Source organism: Miniopterus schreibersii, assembly GCF_964146895.1.
Source record: "Miniopterus schreibersii genome assembly, chromosome: 6".
In the NCBI taxonomy this organism is placed as follows: Eukaryota; Metazoa; Chordata; class Mammalia; order Chiroptera; family Miniopteridae; genus Miniopterus; species Miniopterus schreibersii.
The window spans coordinates 16,972,705-16,997,793 of NC_138107.1; the positions used below are offsets into that span (position 1 = coordinate 16,972,705).

At 42.7% G+C, this 25,089-nt stretch overlaps 1 protein-coding gene across 3 annotated transcripts in view; it reads right to left on the reverse strand.

Annotated features, from left to right (window-relative positions):
• Positions 1-2,377: 2,377 nt before the first annotated feature.
• TNFRSF21 (TNF receptor superfamily member 21) overlaps positions 2,378-25,089 on the reverse strand; it is a 62,806-nt gene continuing 40,094 nt past the window's right edge. The window contains exons 4-7 of one of the 3 annotated variants that reach the window (XM_081139905.1): positions 23,956-24,221; positions 7,502-7,609; positions 5,033-5,261; positions 2,378-3,774 (exon numbers count right to left, since the gene is read on the reverse strand). In XM_081139905.1, the coding sequence (XP_080996031.1) occupies positions 3,545-3,774; positions 5,033-5,261; positions 7,502-7,609; positions 23,956-24,221 (833 nt within the window). In that variant the 3' untranslated portion in view covers positions 2,378-3,544. Of the gene's footprint in view, positions 3,775-5,032; positions 5,262-7,501; positions 7,610-23,889; positions 24,222-25,089 lie in introns of all 3 variants that reach the window. The other 2 variants (XM_081139907.1, XM_081139906.1) reach the window with 2 other exon arrangements.

Here is a 25,089-nt window from a genome sequence, read left to right on the forward strand (position 1 = left end):
CTGTAGATTTTGACCAGGAAAGCCTGACTCTGGAAATCTCTTTGGATCATCAGAAATTGTTTACTTCTCTCATGTGGGATTGATATGGAGCTATATCAGCACTACTCTGCATGAAACCAAGGCATAATTTCAGGCCACTCAATGTGATCTGGAGACCAGTGACATCCACATCACCCAAGCACCCAACCCCCTACAACTGAAACAGAATCTGCATTTTAACAAGATCCCCAGGTGTTCCTTTGCTCATTAAAGTTTAAGGAGCTCAGAAGAGTAGCCTCAAATTATGCATTTCTAACAAGTTCCCAGGTGTTGTGGTTCTACTGGTTCTCAGGTTTTCCAGGGGGAAAAAGTGTAGGAAGCTTGTTCTGGACTTCACTGCAAACCTTCCCGAATCAAAAAGTCTCTGGGTATTGTAATAACTATGAATAGTGACAGGTGGATACTTGAAATATTGGGGGAATCACTTAGTAAAGTAGATGACTGTCTACCTGAAACTAAAAGTAATTGAATGTAAACTGTAATTGAAAAATAAAATTAAAAAAAAAAAAAATTAAAGTATTTGGAACAGTTGGGGGAAAGAGCCTCTGGGACTCTGCTTTCACAGACTGCTCATTCCCAGGTGATTCTTGTCTACACGAAAGGTGGAGGACCACTGAAGCACCCCCCCCACACTTGTCCCCAGGGTAGGAGTCATTCTCTCCTTTGAAAAGCAGCTCAGTCTAATTGTTTAAAAGCCCCTCTGCATTTAACCTACATCAGCCCAGAGGAAACAGTAGTACTCCCTAAAGAAAAAAAATTGTCTCTTCCATAGCCCTTCAAAAAAACCGAAGACAGTTTTCCCTTGTGTGTAAGGTCTTCATCATCAGGCTTACATACCCCCAACGACTGCTCCTCATTCTCTCTCTTGCTATTCTGTTTGCCCCCACACCCCACGCTGGAAACCTTCCAGTTCAGCACACCCCTCAAATTAGGCAGCTCAAAGCACAGAAAACCTCCAACATGAGCAACATGGTATAGAGACTATCATTGGATCAGAACATTTTTTAAAATCCTACAGCGAGAGGTTGCATTTCTGTTTGTTTTTAGAAAAGCTCTGCATCATGTTAATTTAATATTAACTGTTTAATCACAACTGCTATCTCTTTTCCCCCTGGGTCTTCGAGAGACACCACCTATGCTTTCACTCTTATGCATTGGATGTAAGTGTAGGGTTTTACTTATAAGCCAGAAAAATTTCATCACTGTGATCTCTGCCCACTGTTTCAGCCCGAGGGAGTTCTGGTTACTAGTCCTGAGTAAACGGTCCTGGATTCAGATTCAAGTCTGACCTCTTCAATTCTGCTGTAGGGCCTTAAGCAAGTTCCTTAGCCTTTTCTAAGCCTACCTTTCATATTGTATAGGTACTATAATACCCCATAGTACCTGTCATAGGATAGTTGTCAAAACTGTAAATGGTTAAGAGCATCCCCAAGCTTTGAATAATTTACACTTAATTACCATAACATTTTTGCACCCATTCATTGTTTTCCACCCCCACAATAAATAAGTGGCAGTCCTGAAATCTGAAATACAAAATCTGTCTCCTCCGCTACCACCTACGACCCATTCTAGTTTGGTTTTTGTGTGTGTGAAGAATTCCTGTCTCCTTTCCACAAAATAGGAGGGGAAACATAGGCCAAGAACCAGTTAAACCAAATACCAAGATGTTCTCTAGAAACCACCCACGAGGAAAGTTAAAAAAAAGTCATGTCCCTGACATGGGTTCAAAGTGTTCAGACAGGGTACCTACTTCCACTTTCTCACCGAAAGAAGAACTAAAATTGCTGAGGTTCTGGTGATTGAAATTGTTGAGCGAGGGTTCCCAGGCAAAGCTGTGTGATAAAATGTGATATACATAATGTAATGTATTCTATTGGGTCATAAGGTTTCACCCTGCCTCGATGCCAAGGAAGGAGTTACTCAGGGGCACTGAGGTTCCATACAGAAGCCTGGGAACTTGTATATAGACCCTCCCATGAGTGGTACATTTCCTACATGGAAATGAGTAAGACGAATATACTCCGAAGCCTCACCATTTGCACCTCTCCACCCCACCCCCAAATTCTCATTTTTTTAAAATAGAGACAATCCCAAAAGCAGGAGCCTCAGGTTTACCACCAAAGACTTAGGAAATGCTCGGTCATTTCGTGCTTGGTGGTCCTTTTCTGTGACTCTCCAGGGAATTTTCCAGATGCAACCCTTTGCTAATCTGCATGATTTACAGATTTAGAAAGGCTGAGGTTTCCAGAACCTACATGTTTTCCCAAGAGATGAATCAAAGAGCTGTAACGCGAGCACATGTACAAGGCAAGGATTAAATATACTCGAACGACTCAAGTAACAAACACCTAATATTTATTAATAAATTAGTACACTTGAAGGCATTTTCCCGATATCGGTCCCTCACCACTACCACAAACCCAGCCCACACGAGGGGAGTCCACGCCCTTTGCGGGGGAAGCTGGCGGCTGAGCATGGGACAGCATGTTTATAAATGGGAGCAGAGTTGCAAACACATCGGACACGAGTTCTTACAGCTGCAGCCATTTTAATGAAGTGACTGAATGATGTAGGGACCCCACCAAGAGCAAGGCCTCGATCGAGGGCGGACTGCACCTATCAACTACGTGTAGATAAAAAACAAGACATCTTGAAAGCAAAGCGGGGCAAATTCCCTATGGAAACGGTGCCACTGGCAGTCGGCTGTGACTTCCCGAAGTGCAGCCATCTCTTCCAGAACAGCTCACCCCCTAAAATATGAAGTTCTTTGGAGGCCCAGCTGTCAAGCCGCTTAAATAGCAGGTCCTGGTGGCTTGAGGACGTCCCGTCTCCAGCCCAGAGCGCAGCAGTGAGAGGCGCACAAGTAAACAAGCGGTCGACACGGTGTCCGGGTGACAACCACACGGCGCGGTCGAGCTTCGGCCATGAGCACAAACTACACAACAAGGCATATGGAAAAGGTGACGCGACGCCTGACCGAGTTACAGCGACGCGACGGGGTCTGACATTTCCTTAACCCTTAAGAAAATTCCTAACTGACAAATAATAGTAAAAAACAACAACAGTAAGAATTTAAAAAGCAGCTGTGGCTGTTGAGACGCGAAGGCCGCTGACAGAATTCACACGATGCCATTCGGCGCCCGGAGCGGCTCACAGCCCGGCGCCCGCCGCGCCGCGTTTGTGGCACGTTAAGTGAATTTAAAGTGCGCAGAACAACTTGGAAAATACATAAAGAAGGCAAAACAGAGAAAATACGGAACCTAAAAAACTTTATAGTGGTGGGTATTTTGCAACAGTTACATCTTGAAAAGGTTTATAAACTAACTTCCCAGAAGGGTTAAAAAAAAAGAAAAGCAAGAAAAAGAAAGAACTGAAGACACTGGCCATATACTCTGTTAAACATACACACGCACACACACCAAAAGACAAAATAAAAAAACAAAAACAAGCCACCCTGACACTACACTACAATGGGTAACTTCCAGAGTGCGGTGTCCCTCGTGTTCTACAACAGGTCAGGAAGGTGGCTATAAACAGAGTCTAGGAGGGTCTGGCTGGCTTCCTGGCTCTTGACTCCAATAATCTCAAATAGCCGGTCCAGCTTGTCCTCGGCCTGAGGAATCTCTTCAATCACCCGCAGCTCCTCAGGATTCAGAATGTGGAGCATGTCATCGAAAATAGGCTGCAAGTCACAGGGGTCCAGGCGTACCTGCCGCAACACCGTGTCCTTCTTTTCTGCACCAGGGAAGAGAGAAAAGGGAAGGGGGAAGCTGTAAAGGGACCGTGTGGGTGGGATGCGAGGGAAAGCTAAGAGTGACAGCTACTCTCCCCCCAGGCTAGGCCCACCCCACCACCACCCCAAGGTGAGTGAGGGAACCTCTGGCACATTTTAAATAACATGGGAGTTTTTATTTGCATTGCACATAAGATAAACAAAACAAGACTTGCCTAATAAAGATCAGAAGGATCTGCTTGGGTTGTTGATGTGCCTGTCTTTTACCACGACCTTTGCCTAACCCTAAATGACTTCTAAAAGCTTTCTCTAAAATATAACACATAATAACAAAATATAAACTAAATAAACATAAATATGTAAAGTATTTAAAATATAAGGGTGTAAGATAGAACATATTTTATAAATATATAAAATAGAACATAAAAATATAACCCTTTCACTAAAATATAACTGGAATTAAATAAACTAGGAAATTTCTCCCAAAAATCTGTCATCAATACCACATGTGTGCATGTTAATTCCCTATACCCCACCATTAAAAAACTGAAAGGGGCAAATTATTTACCAAAAGTACCAATCCATAATGTTTGAAACACTGTTACTTACAACCAAGCTTAACAGCAAATTTTAATTTGAGTCACTAAAACCTGCCCTTTAGGCCGGCTGGTGCGGCTTGGTGGCTGAGCGTCAACCCTTGGATCAGGTTCAGTCCCCGGTCAGGGCACATGCCTGGGCTGTGGGCTCGATCCCTGATAGGGCCGTGCAGGAGGCAGCCAGACGATCGATGTTTCTCTCTCATCGATGTTTTTATCTCTCTATCCCTCTCCCTTCCTCTCTGTCCTAAATCAATAAAAATTTTAAAAAAAAAAAGAATAGAAAAGAAAAGAAAAAACCTCTACTTCAGATACTCAAGACAGCTTAATGCTTTAAATCCTTGGGTTCCACGAGCCTAGTAAATAATTTTCAGAAAACCTGGCAGACCACATTTTATCAGGCCTTTGAAACACGTTTGATAGCATCATGAGGATAAAGGGTAATGGATACTCCGGGAGCACAGACCCTCGGCCAGGCAGTCGGAGCTGTGAAGACTTTCCAGATGGATCCCCACTGGCTCAAGACCTGATCCCTCTCAGCCAGCCTTATCTTCTTGTCTGGGGTGGGTTTTCTAGGGCAGGTCATGCAAGTGACGCAGCCACCACTGGACTGTGGAAGTGGCAGGGAGACACCCCGAGGGCTCTTTTGGGGAAGGCTCTGTACCTTTGGTAATAAAGGAGCCCGTCCTGCTGAGCGCGGAGGAGCCACTGGATGTGGAGTCACAGCGAAGAAGGGGCTCGGACTCGTCCACGAAGAAGCCCTTGCTCTTCTCCAGCGGAGAGGGCTCCACGGTCAGGAGAGTGGAATTCTCAAGTTTCGTGCAGGGGCTGGGGATGGGGCTGGGGCTAAGTGGGCTGGGGCTCATCGGGAGGGCCAGTTTGTCGGTCTCCAGCTGCGGGAGGGAAAAACACAATTTTTTAAATTATACATCTTAAAAAAATCACAAAATTAAAATCTTTTCTCAGATGCTTTTTTTGTTCCATTTTAATATTTTATAGATAAATTCTCCCATTTTGATAGTCCCTATATAACTTGTTAGATATTCACAAACACACCACACACAACACTTTTAAACACTTAAAAAATATACGTAAGGATATGTATGAGCATTAAAAATTAGGAAGCATATGCATCGAGCTGTCACCTCACAGGAGTGGAACTGGGCAGGGAATGAAGAGGGAAATCTCCAACTTAAAACATAATTTTTTAGATTTGGGAAAGGTAGTAGATAATAACTAGTAATGCCTCTCTGACATGGTTTGAATTATGTTCTCCAAAAATTCATACGCTGAAGTCATACCTCCCCATAACTCAGAATGTCTTCCATTATTCAGAGATAGGGCCTTTAAAGAGGTAATTGAGGTACAACTGGGTGCTAATCCAATAGACTGGCGACCTTGTAAGAAGACACAGATGCACACAGAGGGAAGACCATGTGAAGACACAGGGAAGACGGCCACCTCCTATGAGCCTAAGGGAGAAGCTTCAGAAGACATCAACCCTGGTGACACACTGATCTCAAACGTCTAGCCTCCAGAACTGTGACATACTAACGTCCTGTTGTTTAAGCTTCCCAGTCCGTGGTACTTTACTATGGAAGCCCTAGCAACCCAATACACCCTTCTCCTGACAAGTAAGGAAACCAAAGCCTACAGAAGTAACTTTCTTCATTAACGGCTCCCAAGCAGTAAGTGGCAAAACTAAGACTAGAGTCTCAGTTTCCTGACTCCCATTTCAAATAAGCTCATGAATTAAAGAAAATCGTTTGAAAGAATGAGAACAGAACACCAGAAGCATGAGCCTGAAGCTTGCATTCTGGACTGGGCACCAGAGAGACAATAACAAAAAGGAAGGAAACAAGATGTTTTCAGATGGAGATAGTGAGCTACATGAACACTCTGGCTGGTGAGCAGAGAATGGATTTTAGGGAGACAAGAAAGCAGGGAGAGAGTTAGCATGCTGCTACTTTGGCCAGGTGAGGTAAAATCATGGCTGTATATACCAGGTGTGTAGTGGAGATGGGGGAAGTGAGAGGTGTTATCACCCCATTTTACAAGGGAAATGACTATGGCCCAGAGAGGGCACACAGCTACTGGGAGAAAGCCAGTGTTCATCTCACGTGTGCCTGCCATCTCTACTCAGCGCTGTCATTTGACACTATACTTCAGACCTGGGGCAGGTACTTGTGGTATTTTCTAGTCCATTGACTTTATCTTTTTATTGGCTCTCCTGGCATGGATGAAAATCTGGGAGCAGGCCACACAGGGCAGGGTTCAGGGAGTGATGTACACTCTTCCCAGAGCTGTTAATCACTGTTCATTAGAACCCTCGTGAAGTCAATCACACAAGTTCCTCAGTCAAGAAGACATTGACCCTCGTTTCAAAGCATCACGTTGAATAGTTGTAAAAGGCACATGGCAAACACAACGGCCTCTCTTACAACCTTTAAGGCCTAAGAAATTCTTGCGACTGCAGATTCTGAGGACCACTGATTACTGCACATCTAATGTTGTTCCAGCAGCATTTTTGCTCTGTACAACCACCCACAACCCACATCTGCTTCCAGTGCAAGTTTAAGGCTTGGATAACACGCATTCCCAGCAGCCCCTTTCTGATCCACAGATATGTTTCATGCATATGCTTTTTAACATTTTATTTCAATAGGCCCTGGCATGTGCCCCTGCTCCCTGAAAATGCACATGGCCATTCATGCCAATACACGTTTTTTTATTCACTCAGTTAGACAAAGAGGACTTGTCTACACTCTGGTTCTCAGGGACATTACACTGCACGACATGGTCAGTCAATATAGTGCACTGTTCTTGCTTTAAAAGAAATGCCCGCCCACAAATCACATGCCAACAGGCTAAGAAGTCCACCCACCTATTTCCTGAACTCAAAACTTTAAATATTTATTTCCTCTTCTCCCTGCCCCCTGACTTTTGCCAAAGGATCCTATCAATGGAAAGTAAGCACACGGTTTCCAACACAGCTTTAAAAGATAGAATGCTGATATGATGCTCTCCTATAATTAAGAAGGATTCAACGGCCCCAGCCGGTTTGGCTCAGTGGTTAGAGCGTTGGCCCGCGAACTGAAAGGTCCCGGGTTCGATTCCAGAGAAGGGCACATACCTTGGCTGCAGGCTCGATCCCTGGCCCCAGTCGGGGTGTGTGAGGGGGGCAACCAATCCATGTGTCTCTCTCACATTGATGTTTCTCTCTCTCCCCCTTCCACTCTCTCTGAAAAAAAAGAAAAGAAAAAAAAAAGCAATATAAAAAATATGCTCGGGAGAGGATTAAAAATAATAATGAGTCAAGATGAGTATGAAAATGCCCCCAGGAATTGTTTTTAGCATCACCACACTGGAGCTAACAACTACCACTAAAGCCAGAGGCCATGGCAATCATTCTAGAACATCTATGCAGCTACTAAATATACACAATAGCTGGTTGCATTCCAGATTTCTCTTGTTATTTGCATTTTTTTTTCCTATAAGAAAAATATTGCACCAAGGAACTTAATTCTTTCTTCTCTTTACCTTAGTTAATATTTACCATATCCCTCAAAATTGGTTTACAACACTGCATGCAGCTCATGCATTGTGTGGCCTGTGGTAGCTCTAATCAGAAATTGAGTCATAGGATATCTGCAATACATGAATTCTTTATTTTATTAATTCAGAACGTTCATGGTTCAGTATTGAGTTCATAGCAAATGAAGAACACTTACAATAAGATTTAGATATTAAAAGAGAAGATAGATATTCTAAACAGGAAAACCAGATTTCCACAGAAGAGGGTCTTATCTTCTTACAAAAGCTTTGCGCATAAACTTTTCAAAACATTCACAAAAATGAGTAACTTAATTTATTCCTTATGCTTCTTTGAGCTTTCCAAATTCTCTGCAGGGTCATATTAACTTTATAATTAGAAAACAATAAATGTTATTTGTGAAAGCAGTCACCACGGATAAGTATATTTTCCTTCTGCTACGGATAAGTATATTTTCCTTCTGGTAACTTGAAAACGTCGTGGCCGCAGCCTCTTTTATTTGTGTCGGTAGCCAAGAAACAGGATAGTTGGAAGAGCATCTACTTGGCTGAGCTCCTCTCTATACTTTTGTTAAATGTTTACGGGCACAAAAGGGCAACACTCCCCGCAAACTTCTTCCAATGAGGTAGATATTAAGACATAAATGAAAGGCCTCTGGGAAAACTGGGCCAATGAAGGAAACGCATCCACCAGATATCCGAAGCCCCTTTGGAGAAACTTGAAAAGTGCAGTTCTTTTTGCTTTATAGCCATGAGGTAATCACGCTAACTTGGAAGACTCAATTGAGAAATGAGGTAGAGACAGTAAGACAAACCAAAAGGGGAGGGGGCAGGGATAATAAAGACAGAACCAGCCAAAAACAGATGGTTCTATTGCGGAAACTACAAGAGCATGTAATATATTTTGGCCAAATGAGCCCCAAATGTCCTCCTGTATTAGTTTCCATGGAAGTACATTTAGTCCTTCCAGATACCGCAGTTCTTAGTCCAAACTGATATGGGACGAGATAAACGGCTCCCCTGACTCAACAGCTGAGTCACACCTAGAGGAGCTCCACTGCTGACCCGACCGTCTTCCTTTCTCATCTCCAGAACCACCGAGTAGGGAGAACCACCCCAACAGCTGAGTTACTGGGGTACTGACTGAAGCGTGCGGGCTGGAACGTCTCTGGGCTGCGGGGGTTTGCGGCCTTGTTTATGAGAACAAGGCTCTAACTTGTCTTCGCGTTGCACTGGATTGACCCGTTTCCAGCTGTGTCTTCACAACCCTCACTCCTACCTCAACCAGAGCCCCAAAACGGAGTGCTCACACTGGGTGCTCCACCAAGTCACAGCTGGAAACTGAAGCTTGAAAATAGAAAAGAATTCTCTTCCTTTCATATCAAAGCAAAAATTCACTTGTGTCGCCTGGCCTTTCCTAAGGTGATGGGGTGTGGAAGGCTGGAGTGTTTCTCTAGCCCCTGGGGAGAATGGAGCGGTGACTGGCGAAGGGAAAGCCCTCCAAGCTGCATCCAAGGCCAGGGTGCTATACATATGAAACAAGATTTTTGCGAGGGCCCTTCTCTCCCGTGATCTGGTAGCATTCCTGAACATACTCTACCAACAGGAATGCGCCGAGAACTCGGGCCTCAAAAGCTGTCTTTTCATCACACATTTCTTGTTCCTCAGTCAACTCCTAAAAATGTCATGAAAATCCTGGAATATCACTGCAAGGGAAGGTGTGGTCTCAGAGAAACCACTTTCCTCCTCAGACCCGTTCCCCCATTTCTAAACCAAAAAAGTTAGAGGAGGTCATCTCTGTTCAGAGTATGTCTTATTTGTTTGTCTTCCTATTGCCATTTCACTCTCTACCCCCACCCCGGCCTCCACCCCAAGTTACCCTTTCTCCTTCCAAGTTACCACCAACTGGTTCACTCAACTAAGGTTTACCCCCGAGTTATTTTCAATTACTACCCAATTACAATCTCCCTGTGGTTGCACAATCTGTTTTCATAAAACTAATTAACATGTTTGATGCCTCAGTGACCCCCTGAAATAAAGCATTAATTACCCAGCCTGGATTCTCTTTACCAATCTGCTCAAATGATTCAACTTAACCCCTTGGCTCCTGGCACTACCCAGTTGGATTCCAGAGGCACCCTTTTCCTCTCTGCAGCCAAATATGCTTGACAGACTCAAGAAAGCTTCTTAAGAGTCAAAAATCACCCTTTCAGCTAAACTTTTCCTCCAGACCTCATCTAACACTTAGAAAAATTTCCATCAATTTAATAATGGTTTTAAAAGCCTACTTGCTAAATTCAATAAAAACTAATTGCTATTCTATCTGAGTTGACCAGCTTTTTACTCAGATCCAGCAAACAAAAAGGGACTTTAAGAAATAAGCCATTATTAATATTATGCAAAATGATCCTGCATGAAATATATGTAATCCATTTGCTATTAAGGTAGCTCTTTATTAGCTCCATTTTACAGATGAGAAAACCGAGGCTCTAAGAGGTATAAGTAACCCCATCAAGGTCACAAAGCCAGGACTCAAGTTCAGGTCTGTCAAGTTTCAAATAATCCTATTTGCTGAGCCGTGTCCTTCCCTGTCTGGACTCATTGCATTTAGAGAAATTGATGAACCCTATAAACTCAATATGAGGAAGCTAAGGAGCTGCCCTGGCCCCTTAGCCAGAGTGAAGGGACCAGAGGCCGGGTCTGCAAGGACCTGTCACTCAGTGACAGAGCTTACACCTTACACTGGATGAGTCTGGAGACAAAGATGAGACTCTAAATACGAGTCACTTCATCTGTAGCCAGTAACTTTGTTGACTATGAAAATATTTCAGATCCCAACAGACCAGGGACTGTTTAAAAAGAACAAATTCCATTTCCATTAAAGGTTTATCTCAAAGGAATTAATACACAAATAAATACATAACTACAACTATTTAAGCATTTTATCTCAAGCCTGTTTCCCCTGCTTTCCTAGCTGCTCATGTAAATGTGATTTCATGACCTCCTATAGTTCCATGCAGGCTTGTGCAACTGAGCTCAGATAAAAACAAGCACTATCCTCCTTGCCCTATAAGCACCTCTTGACATCCGAATCCATTCAGTCCCTGTGTTTTCCGGAATAATGCTTTGTTACCCAAATCAACAAGGTTCCAGGCATTCAGACATAAAAGGGGCTCAGCCCTATCTCAAAACATTTATCTGAATCCATTCAAATCCTTAGTTCAGAAACCAAGGAATACCTACAAACAATGATTTCTCCCTATAGAAAATAAAATACACTACCTCAACAAAAAAGAAAAAAAAACTAGACAGGTTTCTTTAAAATCCTAAATTATAGTGTCGCCAGTGGTGTTGGTGGCAAAATTGGACTTTGGTTCTTGAGTTTGTTCAGCAAAGAAAGATTTCAGAGCTAAGAACTCAAATTATAAGAGATTTAGAAAGTTACAGAGGTGGAAGGGCCCTTGGAGTTTAGGAGAAAGGCAGAGGTATCACTCTTGGGAAGAGAATGGGGTGGGACGGGGTAGGCCGCAGGCTTGTTCCTGAGAGGGAGAGCTTGGGATAGGTCCTTCCTCTTGAGGATTTTAAGCTCTTGGGAGTTTAGCGCAGGCCTTAGGGGAGGCTCAATCCAATATGCATCAGCTTTACGCTGATGAGCCGAAAGGAGGTTTATTCCACTTCCTGTCTTTGGGTGAGGCTGGCACAAGTGGCATTAATTGGATTTCTGCTGTCTCCCAGAGTTGGGTGATTTAAGCTATTTACCCTCTGGTTGAGAAGGAGAAGTGTGAAGCACTTACTCTTAAGTGTCCTGGGTTAGGGGTGATAGGATTTTGAGGTTTACTAGATCGCAGTAAACTGCTGAGCTTTTTATCTGTCTCAGTTGCCCTACCCACTTCTCCAGGCTTACACACCTGTCTCACTAGGAGACAATGACTTTAGATTATTCTCCTGAGTGGGATTCTTGTTAAATCCAACCCAGATTAGGGATTTGGGAAAGAATCATCTTAGTTTACTCCGCAAAATTTTTTTGCAAACAAAAAGAGAAAAGTTAAGAGGAAAATAGGAAGATGCTGATTTTTAACTTTTAAAAGAAGGGTATCAGTTACCAGAAATTTGGAGGAAGTCTTAGAAATGAAAATATGGACTAGAAATATGCACTCATACATATAGATAAAGCAAAATGATAAAATGTAAATACTTATTGAATCTAGCGGTTAAATTTATAAGTGGTTGTTATACTGTGCTTTTCAACTTTGTTTTGTAAGTCTTACTTTTAAAACTTAGAAAACTAAATTTTCAAAATGGGCTAAGAGCCAAATAACCTTATGACAAAAATTCCCCAAACTTTTCCTAGTCTTCTAATTGTTTAGTCTTGTGTTGTCTTTCCTTCTTTTTCCTTCTGCCCAGCACAGATCGCAGGAAAGGGAGCGAGGAGGTACTTCGATTGCAAAAGTAGGGAACAGCACTCCCTAACACTTAAATCTAAATCATCACTCGGCAAGTAGACATTGTCTGCCCTATGCTGTCTAAATCTCCCTGGGGTCATTGGAGGTCATAAGACAGAAGCTGGAACAGGAGTGAATGCCAAGATGCCCTGCTCAGCTATCCTGGGAAGCCCTGCACCAGACCAGAGGCTGCAGAACTCAATGAACTCTATGCCCTGCCCAGGTGAGTGGGGGGCCAATAGCAGAGCCTGCAGAATGAATTCACCCACCCTCAGGAGGCTCACAAGACTAACTTGACCAAAAAAATGCCAAAACCACCAGGGAATTATTATTTAAAAATACCCCTCACCCACCCTAGATCTCTCTAAGCATAGGACAATGAAAGGATTGTTTCAACTACAACCTTAAAGACTACGTTTACATTTTAGCCAGATTAGCTGCCCATGGTGTGTTTCTTCCTTAAGTACTCCAAGCAAAAATCAAGGTAGTTTGCTCTATGTGTATATATGTCATCTGCTAATTCTGATCCCTTCTAAGAGTTCATTTCAAAACTGAATCCCAAAGGCTACAAATACACCCACATTTAAGTCCAGGTGTGAGTGGCCAACCCTTGCCCTAGGCAAGAGAACGGTTCCTCTTCTGGAAGCCGGGGGAAAAACCACAGGAAGTCACACAAGTAGTGCTGTACAAAGCTGCCAAAGCTGGTAAGAACCAGCTGGCTCTGGAGGGAGGGCAGGGCGTGCACCGCCCAGCTGCCGGGCGCCTGTCTGCAAGCTGGCCAGGCCGCTGACATCAATGGTAAGGCTGCAGCCCTGAGCTGACTCACTGACTGACTAGCTTTCTCAACAAAGGAAGTGAGGCTAGCAAGAGGGCTCGCTTGGTTCACAGTTGGGAGTCCACTCGCATTCAGAGGTACTGCTGAACCTTGTAAGAGCTCAGCCCCCTGGATACGGGAGGAGACAATGCTGTTGGAAAGGATATCATGTGTCCTACACTTCACCGAATGAGATACACTAGAAAACCTTTCCCCAAAAAAGCCTTTGGACATTTCTAACCATGAAAAAAAGTTGCATGAATCTTAAAAGCATGACGCAAAACACTGGAGGCCAGCGAGTAAGTTCACAGGAAACTCGTGACTTTGACATGAGAAGGCTCAAGCTCATCTGTGACTCAAGTTTTCCGAACTTGCCAAAATCTGATTAAATTAGCATTATTTAATAAAATCATCAGTTGGATTCATGCCATTAGAATTACAACATATGTGATACACAATGTTTGACACACAGTATCAAAGGGGATCCTGAGAAATACACTTCTCCCTCGCTAACCTGTGACTGCAACCTCTGGCTTCCAGGCCTGTTACTCAGTCCCACTCCCTGGCGATAACCGCTGTTAGCAATTCCCTGTGTGCTTCCAGAGACCGTCTACACTTACACCAACAAATAGGTACAGATAGTCTCCACCCCACCCCAGCTCGTCCCTTTCATTTTTTTACATTCTTTTTTACAATATGGTGACACAGTGTACGCACTGTTCTACGCTTTGGCTTTTTCCACTTAAAAAGTTCTTGGCAATAGCACATAAGATGCGAGTCACTCTTTCTGACAAGTTCATATTGTCCCACTGTGTGACGCTCTCTACTGGGGGGCATTTGTGTTGCTTCCACTCTTGTTATTACAAATGACGCTACAAGGAATGCGTGTGCCTGCATCATTCTGCACATACGTGGGGTACATGTGGGAGTACATGGAGGACATCTAGAAGTGGAATGTCAGTGGTCAACCGAGTTGCTCTGGTGGCTAATGGCAGATGGCCCTCCACGGGGACGGGGCTACTGCACACCCATTAGCAGCAGATGCCGTTCTTTCTCTGTTCCCTCACAGCACAAGAATTTCCAAGGCCATACCCTTCCCTCTCTGCCAGCTTGAGAGGCTAAAATTGTACCTTGGTGTAGGTTTCGATCTGAATTACTCCTATCCCGAACAAGGTTAAAACTCTGGATACCTTTGGGAGCCTTCGGTGTTTCCTTTCCTGTGAACTGACCTGTTCACAGACTGCCCATGTTTCTTTTGGGTTGTTGGTGTCTTAATTTGTACAAGTTCTTCATTTTTAAAGGAAATGAACCCCATGTTGCAAACAACGTCTCCCAGTTATTTTGTCCTGAGATGTGCAGATGTTTTCTAGCTTGTACAGATATTGTTAAGCAGTTAAATTGTGTGTAATTTCTGTTTCATACCATTCTCAGGCGAGACTTACCTACTGCAATTGTAAAACCAAAAAAATTGTGCCCCCCCACCCCGCATTTTTCCTAGTTTTGGGGTGATAAGTCATCCTAATGGGTTGGTCATTCCAGCTTAGCTAACCCTGACCCAGCCCAATTGTGAAGAAATCAAAAGTCCCTCTATGACAATTTTTCATGGGTAATTCATAAGTGACAGCTCTCTCTCTCAAGGAAACAGTGAGAAATAAGCAACTTAAATGTTGAAGTTAATTGGTATATAATAAAACCTACTGTTAACCACAATGCAATTCCAAATCAACAAGTGTGCCCACCATTGGCACCTGGGTTAAAACAGGTCAAGAGACAGTGTTTCAAACACAGGGTGGAGAAGCTAGGCCAACACTGGAAGCTGCTAGCTTTATCCAGATATGTGTTTTGGCTTTAAAAAAAGAAAAAGAAAATATGATCTTCAGCATTGGTAACTGATGAAGAAAACAAGCTTCTTTTCACAATATTGATTCTGATTTCCTCCCAATGCATTTTCTGAGAAAGCCAGTAAGAGTGTGGAACAAGTGACTGGAAAATGTCATCAACTAATAGGTTCTGTCTTTTCTGAATGTTGAGACACATGTTTCAGGAAAAAATAAAAGCCCACCTCAAATCCTCTATATAGTAGTTTCACAGAATATATTCTAAAAGTTGGCTCACATACCTCGCCCTCCTCTAAAAACGTCAGCATCTGGAGACACGATGCCCTGTTTTTGTGTTTTGTGTGTGTATGTGTTTATGTGTTTCATTTAGTATCTTCAGTGCCCAGTACAGGGCCCAAAATGCAATGGGTGTTCCATCAATGTTTACTAAATAAATTGTTTGTGTTAAACCATGTCACCCTTAAAAGGTTCTAAAACAAAAAGCACATGTATATGTGTGTGTTGGGAAGGGAGAGTCTATCAATAACAAGACCCCAAGACTCTGTTTCCCTGACTTTTCTTCTTATAACCTGTATACCTCAAGCTCAGCTACTCTATGCATTACTTCTGTGACGCAGTTTTTCACATTTTAACATCTCTGAAATAGGGATGTATCTTAGAACTACAATGGGCAGTGTTTTTATTTCTTTCTTAGAGGTACATATAATAATGGTACATTTTACAATGGATATGGCATCCAACAAAATATAGAAATATATTTTAATTCCACTAGCTATCTATACCTCACATGATCACAAAGCTTGCAGGTAAGCACAGACGTAAGGCACCCAGATAGTGTCTGGGACACAACAGATACTCGGCAAATGCTGCTTCCTTTTCTCCTGAATGTGCATTATTGAAAGTAGAGAGGTATTATTAGCTCTTGAGTCTAAGAAAAATAATGTGGAATTCAAATTCTAACCTAAGATTTACTGAGCCCCTTATTATATGTCAGGGTAGGACGAGGCGTTTACACTCCCTATGTCTAGAATATATATACACACACACTATCTTTGTATACACACTGTCTCTAGTCCTTACCAGACACTTACAAGGCAACTATGAAAAAAAACTGAGGCTTGGAGACATAATCGGACTTGCTCAAGGTCACACAATGAGTGGCAAAGGCAAGATTCAAAACCAAATTGTTCAGTTGGTCGGTCCTTTCTATTAGTTTTTGGAGATTCAAAGTTCAAGTCCCAGCTCTTGACATGAAGCAGCACCTTAGTCCTGTGATTTTAATCTCTCAGGACAGAGAAAGTTTCCAAAAAGCTTGTGACTGAGCAGAACGAAGCAAGGTTCTAAGGAAATCAGACATTCTTTGCAGAATCCAAAGTTTGAGGAGCCCTTGGTGTGAAAAAGCAGGTGGGGCTCGAGGCCGAAATCAGGTGGGAACGTCTTGGGGAAGGAGACCAAAATACAGTCTTGAAAGAAACTAGTCTGTTTGTGTTTTTTAAAATGACTTTCAAATCAACAGATACATACCTGCTCTTGTTTTCTATGTGCATCTTGGTGGGCGGGGTCCCCCTGCCTTCTGATCCGATCTTACATTTCCTGGTGCACACTCTGTTAGAACATTTGCTTATCCCACTGAATTAGGATCGTTTGCACACTTGTCTCCATCTCAGCTACCGAAAGGCAGGGGCCACCTTCCTTCTTTACATTGTACCAGGCACACAGCTGGTGCTCGACCAAAGGTCGTGGACAAAGTGAATGGAACCTCAAAATATGACAATAAGAAGAACAGCCTGATGTCATTAAAACTCTAAAGGCTTGTTCACAGACACTGCTTCTGGATGCACAATGACCCCTTACACACGGGTATCATTCAATGTACCCGGGCCTGTTGTGTGTCGGCAATCCTTTTATAATGCCTCCTCCTTGTCACCCCAGAACTCCCCAGAGCCCGAAGCCACACCCCACAAATTAAGTAACCTGACCTTCAACGGCCCAGTACGATGCCGTAACACAACAGAAGGCAGGGGCTAGCCAACACACCTTAAGGTCTTAGGACAATAATCTCTATTTTCTAAGAGGTGACCAACTGGCAAAGTGAAGATAAACACAACTGGAATAGCCAAAAAGCCAACAGTTAAGTGTACAGCTGGGATCTGCCTCAACTCGTCCTCACTGTATTAAATTTCTGAAAGTAGCTGGTCTCGGTCAGACCTTAGATAAGACAGCTGCATCCTGCAGCTGGTAACGAAAAACCAGTAACTGTCGTTCCCTCTGCGGCGTGCGGCAGAAGCGGGTTCCGTCCCCACCAAGACCGTGCCCAGTGGTCTTCTCCCTGTTAAGAATCTCCCAGTTGATTTTAGAGTGAAGCCACCCAGTCTCCAACACAGAGTCTACTGGAGTCGAGAGAGAGAGAAAGAATGACCTCTGTCCCCTGGGAAGTAGTTCCATGTCATTCCTGGAAAAGATAAGATACCCTAACAAAGAATCAAATCGTTCTACTACATACAAGTCAATAACATCAACATTGGCTTCAGTTCCACTGGTTGTTAAATTACGGTGTGGTTTTAATCTACCTAACCTTATAGAAGGATGGAAGGAGGGAGAAGATAACCCACCTGATCAACATCAATCTTTACATTTGTGAATCTCTGGTCAAAGCAGACAGCTAAAGTAACACTTTGTGTTATTTCAAATTATTGTGGTTGTTTTTAATATTTTAAATAACAAGCTATTACCTTGTCTTATTCTGATAACCACTTGAAGTCCCCCCTTTTTTTAACCTCGTCTTAGGATATTTTCCCCACTGCTTTTCAGGAGCAGGGGAGAGAGAAACATCGATGTGAGAGAGACACATTGATTGGTTGCTGGCCAGGGCCGGGGATGGAGCCTGCAACCGAGGTATGTGCCCTTGGCCGGAATCCAACCCGGGACCCTTCAGTCTGAGGGCCGACGCTGTAACCACTGAGCCAAACCAGCTAAGGTGTTTGAAGTCGTATTTTAAACAAAAATCTGAACCAATAAAAAAAATCCTTACCCCCACCCCCCCACCCCCTGAAAGGTGTGTGTGTTGGGGGGGGGGGGGGGCTTGGGGGTAACAACTGCATTGATTAAGTTTATCTAAATACACAGTTTCTAAAAGAAAAGACAAAAAGCATAAAAGGAAAAACAGAAGTTCAGTTGCTCAATTTTGTTTCCCTTTTTCTGACAGCTATTGAAAGAACAGACCGTTATCTTCACACATACCATCACCTTTGTTTCTCCACTACAGAAAACATCCCTGCCAGCCTGGGAACATTCGCTCAGGCAGAAAGAAATAAATATTTACAATGAGCTGGAATTTCCAGTTCTTGGGAATAGCAACCCATGTGCCCCCCCCACCCCCATCTACTTTAAGTAGTCTTGGAGTTGGGAGTACCTCCCCATCTGACACTAAGTAATGCTCGGTGTCAGGATTTAAAGGATTTATTTATTATTTGCATGAGTTGGAGCTGTTAGAAACACTCTTCCATCTCTCTTACCTCTTAAGAGCCTGGGAATAACTGCAACTATTAATAGCATGGTCACTAAGTGCTGACTGTGGGACATACCTAATTCTCACAACAGCTCACCTGACAGCCACTAATGGTGTTCCCATTTTCTCAGGAAAAAACTGAGGTAGACAGGCCAAGGAATTTACCATAATGTCCCCAAAGTGAGAGGCTGCCAGACAGGAATTTAGCCTGGCACACACCTCCACACTGATATTGTGATATGGAGCCTTAACGGTAGGTTAGTTGTACATCCAGTGCTCCCTCCTCCCACTCTTGTGGATTTACTCCCTTAAATTATGTAAATATGTCTAAGTTTCTCAAAATCAACTGCAAGTTACCTTGATGACACTGAATTTGTCTTACTTATTTGTCTTTGCATTGCCCAAATTACCGGGTATAATATTGCACACATCATTTGTTATGTAATACAGATTTCAAAATAAAATCGCATCATCTCCTTTACTGCATAGTGGGGGAAACGTAAACCCAGGCATGCAAGTACTGATGGAAAATAACTGTAAAGCTTCAATTCTATTTTGCAGCTATCCTTCAAAAACAAAGGGCAAATAATATAATTTGTTGTTGGAAACCTACAGGTAATAATACCCTTTAGGCCGAAGAAGAATGATCCCACGTTGAAGCTGCAGGAAGAAATATTTATCTGCCGGTAAATCAACGTGAAGCCATAATAATTATGCCTTTTGGGGTTAAGAAATGTGTAATGTCAAAATTCATGACATCAAGAAAACATAATGCAAGAGAAGACTAAACAGGACTAAAATCTTCTGAGGCTGTTGTATTGTTTAGAAACAGTAAAAAGTGCATATTTGTAAAATGTATCTGATGCTTGAAGTGTGCATGTTGTAATCTCCACGGTATCCACTACGAGTAAAGTAAAAAATGTGTGCCTAACAAGCTAAAAGAAGAGAAAAAGTGGAATAATAAAAAATACTTGATTAAGCCAAAAGAAGACAAGAAAGGAGAGGGGAGAAAAAGAGGGCAGACAGGACAAATACAAAACAAATAATAAAAGAGTAGATTTAAACCCAAATATATGAGTAATTGTATTAAAGATGTAGCCACACTGAAATTCCCTAATTAAATGACAAAAACTGTCAGGCTAGATTTTTTAAAAACCTTAAATATATGCTACTTACAAAAGACTTTCTTTAAATAAAGCTACAGAAAACAATCAAAGTAAAAGGACAGAAAAAAGCAATAATATATGATTTGTATTGGGTTTTTGTTTCATTTTTAAAAATATATATTTTATTGATTTCAGAGAGAGGAAAGGAGAGGGAGAGAGACAGAGAGATAGAAACATCAATGATGAGAGTCACTGACCAGCTGCCTCCTGCACGCCCCCGACCGGGGATCGGGCCCGCAACCCGGGCATGTGCCCTGACCAGGAATCGAACCCCGATCGCCTGGATCCCAGGTTGACACTCAACCGCTGAGCCACGCCTGGCCGGGCTCATTTTGGTTTTTAAATAGCTTTGGTTAAGTCCCAGTAACTTCTAAGAGCTATCCCACTGCTTTGCTGCTGCTCCCAAATGCTCATGCCCTGGAAAGGGAAGAATAGGTATAATTCTAGCAGGTTGTGTACAGTTTAGATATTGAAAGAACAGAGTACTGAAAAGTTCAGCTCATACATAAGATAAAGAGTCCAGTGGGTGAATGGATAAGTGTAGTACATCCAAACTATGAAATATTATTCAGTGCTAAAAACAAATGAGCTACCAGGTCATGAAAGACTAGAGGAAACTCAGATGCATATTACTAAGTGAAAGAAGCCAATCTGAAAAGGCTATGGACTCTATGGTTCCAACTATTGGACATTCTGAAAAAGGGAAAACTATGAAGACGACAAAAAGACTAGTGATTACCAGGGGTGGATTAGGGGAAAAGACATTTTTAAGGCAGTAAAAATATTCCGTATGGTATTAGAATGATGAATATGTGTCATTATACATTTGTTCAAACCCACAGAATGTTCACCCACAGAATGTTCAAGACCAAGAATGAACCCTGCGATAAACCACAGGCTTTGGACGATTATAATATATCAGTGTAGATTCATCCTTGGTAAAAAAAAAAATATATATATACACACACACACACACACGCCATTCTGGAGCGTTATATTGATAATGGAGGAGTCTATGTATGTGTAGGAGCTGTGGGTATGTGGGAAATCTCTACCTCCCTCTTAATTTTGTTTAAAACCTAAAACTGCTATTTAAAAAAACAACAAAAAGTCAGTTTTAAAAAGAACTCAAAGAACAAACAGTACACCAAAAAGTGGATTTCACTCTATAATTTTTTTAGTATTAAAAAAAATTTAATGAAAAAGTCAGACTCTCAATGTGTTTAATTTAAAAATGGCTAGTAGGATACCACGGTTAATAATGGACCAGCTGTTCTGGACAGAGGTCACTGAAAAGCACGCTGGGGCTAATCCTTCGAGTGGAACATAACATAGGTACTTACTCTCAGGCTCATGAATAGGAACAAACACGAACCACTTTTAAACACACAGTCACTTTTACACATTAAGAGTCCATTAGCACCTAGGGCAAAGTCTCAAACCCCCAGCAGTCCCACAATACACAAAGAACACAAATCCATCATAAGATGGGAAGAATCAGTCTCAATTATGCCCCCTGCATTCTGATTCTCTTGTTTGACTCAACAAATCTCAGAGATAAACTATGAACCTATGGTTACATACTGTGTGGTTAGTAAGATCTGCCAGCCAGAAATCCATGCTTGTTGGCTATTAGAGTCCAAGCTGGATCCAGAATGTCACAGAACAATGATGGACATTATTAAAACATGGAACAAGAAGGTTAACATTGCATTCTCAGCCTCCATCATAACACACAGGCTACACTAGCCCCAAAGAGAAAGCTGTAAGATGCTTTGACGTTTCATAGACAATAAATAACAAAAAAACAGATATTAGATTTTTTTTGTATTACAGAGGAAATAGAGCAAGGAAAGAACTAAAAGGTACAAGAGTTTTTGGTATTTGGGGCTGTTTTTCTTATTGACTACCCAGTGATTTTTGTTCTGAACCACTCTCCTCCATGGAGACTTTGGGCTCACTGTTCCCAGCACCTATGACAGTGCCTAGAATAAAGTAGGTGCTCAATAAATCTTATGGAACTCAATGGAACCGTCACAGAAACATAAAAAAGCCATTTGTTAGAGTCAATACCCTATCGTCATCACTACCCGACCCCCAAAAAGTACTTCAAGGACTAGGTCCAAATTTTAAGTGATTGTTGCGTGTACACAGAAAAATAAAATGGATTTGCAGAAACCAAAAATGAAGTAAGTTTAACAAGTTTTTGGCAAACCTGACTCACCATCACAAACCTCACACAGCCCTAATAAGGAAGAATTGTCACAAAAATCACTGCTCTCCCTGAATTAAAATGAGGATGGTCCCTCTCAATTTAGCACAGTAGAGCAAGCCCTACCTATCTTTCTCTTGTGCCCTTTCAGTTTTGTCATTCCAAAAAAATATTTAAAATCACAATAGTAATGTTTTCATTATAGCAAATGATTAAAAAAGAAAATCGCTTCTAAGTCTACCACCTAGATTTAGTAATATAACGTGAACATTTATGCATTTCCATTTTCCTATGTTTCTATTTTCCCATGCTTACATTGGCTTTTTCTAATGAGAAATATGAAATGCAGCTCAGTAACCTTCTTTCCCCTTAATATATCATGGTTATCTTTCTACCTTATTAAATATTGCACTTAACCCATCCTTTCTTGTAGGAATCATCAAGGAGACAATGTGACTTATTCTCAAGTACCTAAATCCAGTCCTGTTTGCCTTGCCAGTCCTCTCCTTAAAGCCAACACTGCGAGGAAACATGATTAATATCCGCCTCTGAGCTCCCTCCATTCGAAATGCAGCCACTTTGTTTAATTGGATGTTCAACAACCTCCCTTTGCTTTCCCCAAATTCAGCTACTTAAAGCCTAGTTTTAGTTGTGAGCCACACATATTGAAATTGTTCCTCAGAAAGTCTCAAGACACTGGTGTGTGCATTGGAATTTTAGCACCACATCTATTAGGAAATAGTTTTGTCTGAAATTCTGCATTTCAGAGAAGTTAAAAATATGGCAGGAGCTTTAAAGACCACCTTCAGAGTCAATTAGCACCTATAAATGTCTATCTAGTCACTTAGATAAAAGATCCACCTCATGACTATTTACTTCAACAGTGAAGAAACACTACACTGTTGGTGTGAAAAGATAAAAGCACTTGCAGTTCTTAAATATATAAAATTGAGTCCCTTGATATATAATATTTGGTGCAGAAAAATAGTGAATGAGAGTTAATTCACTAGCTCTTTCAGGTAATGAGTTTAGACCAATAGAAAATAACACAGGCAGAATAACCTTTTACATTTTAAGTGGGTTTTATCAAGTCTCAGTGGCAGCATTTTTTTTTCTCTTTACTTTGGGAATATGTTCCAAACTTTAATCGAAGTCTGTAAGGAATATAAATCGATTCCCACATTTGTACTTAATTCATGGCCTTTCAGGGAAGCACATTATGAATAGGAAAGGCTAAGTAAAGTGATTTACATCATGGCTGGAACTACCATTTGTAGAACACCTTCACTGTACCTGGCATTTAATATACTTCATTTCTAGTCAACTCACCCTACAAAGTTGGCTTATAAATGAGATACCAGAAGCAGAGAAAGTTGAAGTCCCTTACCCTCGGTCACCCACCTAGTGTCAGAGCCAGGATTCAAATCCTGGCTCCAAAGCCAGGGCTCATGGGCCAGACACTGTAGGTAAATCACACTGCTGGGCACCCTGTTCCCATGTGCTGCGGGCACTGAACAAGCCCCCCAGGAGGGTGATCCTGTTGCTAACTGGGGCCAGCACCACCCGCATGCTCATGGGGGAAGGTGCAGCCTCCTAAGCCACATCGCAGGATACGTCCTCTGCAGGGGAGAGGGTCCCAAAAAAAGTCTGCCTTCATGTTTACAAGGAGTAGCTCAGGCTGCACCGTCCGATGGGAGACCCCAACCCCAAAGACAATGATGCCTGACTCTGCACATTACAATCACTTGGAGAGCTTTGGAAAAATACTGATTCCTAGTCCCCCGGAGAGATCCTGACTTGAGTGGTCTCCAGTGGGACCAAAGCACCAAAACTTTTTTTTTAAATGGTCTAGATGATTCTCACGAACACCCATGGAGTGCCAATGCCCTTGAGGGTGTGGAGTTCTGTGTGTGTGTGTGTGTGTGTGTGTGTGTGTGTGCGCGCGCACCTAAACACCTAATATCAGTTCTTTTCCCTTATTACATATACGTGGCAAAATCTGCAGCACGGGAACGGAAAGGCTGGTGGAAAAGACGGCCGGCCCGGCTGCATTACCTGGGTGGTGTCCTCCATGAGCCCCCGGATCTTCTCCACCACGTCGTTGCGCCGGTGCTGGCGCAGCGCGCTGATGAGCTGCGCCAGGCTGGCCTCGGGGCCGCGCACGGTCCAGTGCTGCAGCGCCGCGTACGCGCGCTCGTGGTCCGCGCTGTAGCCGTTGGAGAAGGCGGCCACCTCCCGCTCGCTGGCGTTGCACAGGAACTGGTAGATGTCCTTCCACTGGCTTCCCACCTGCGCGGCCACGAGCTTCAGGATGTCAATGCCTATTCCGGAGACAAAGTAAGCGACAATTATAATAAAAATGAAAACCCGCGAGGGGAGGTCTTTGTAGAAGGCTGTTGTTTTTGAATGAACTAAAAGAAGCGTGCCGACGGCTGCCCGTCGGAGGAATGCATTGCCTCCTGTGAGCACTTGGCACGCGCAGCCCAGCCCCGGGACCGGTGAGGTCCCCTCCTGCAAATTCAATTCCTGAATTCAATCCCGACAGTCTAATCAATCGCCCCTAAAAGATGTGTGGAAAGCCAAACACGAACCAATTAATCAGAGTGATTCCTCTGTTACTGCTAAGAACAATTAGAACCAAATGGATTAGAGGCTCCCCGACTAAAAAAGTGGTGGCTTTAAGAAACCTAGAAAAAGATAAGCCACAGATAAAAACTGCAGTGGAGTTTCTCCAGCACTGCCTGGGTAAAGGGTGTTCCGATTCCCGCACGATTCCCGCCAGGGCGCCCATTATGGGAAATGACCATGCACCCAGCTGTTCCAGGCCAGCGGTGGCATCGCTTCCTTAAGAACCTCAGGCTTCCCGTGCTCTAATTTACGCTCCAGAAGCAATTTTCTGATCTATTCTTTAGTCTCCTAAGCTGACTTGCAGTTATAATGAAGACAACAGCCAAAGTGACACTATAATAACAGTAGCTATTATCTTCCAGGCAGTATATTAAGACTTTAGCTCACTGCACATCTTTATAAAGCATTAACATTCCAATTGCACAGGTAAGGAAAAAAAGAACACTGGAGAGCTATGCAGTTTGCCCAGTGTTACAAAGGTGGGTAGGTTGGGTACTGAGCCCCATTTGCTGGCTACTGTTACAAACTGTCCTTCTGTTTTATCAGTCATTTAGAAACTCA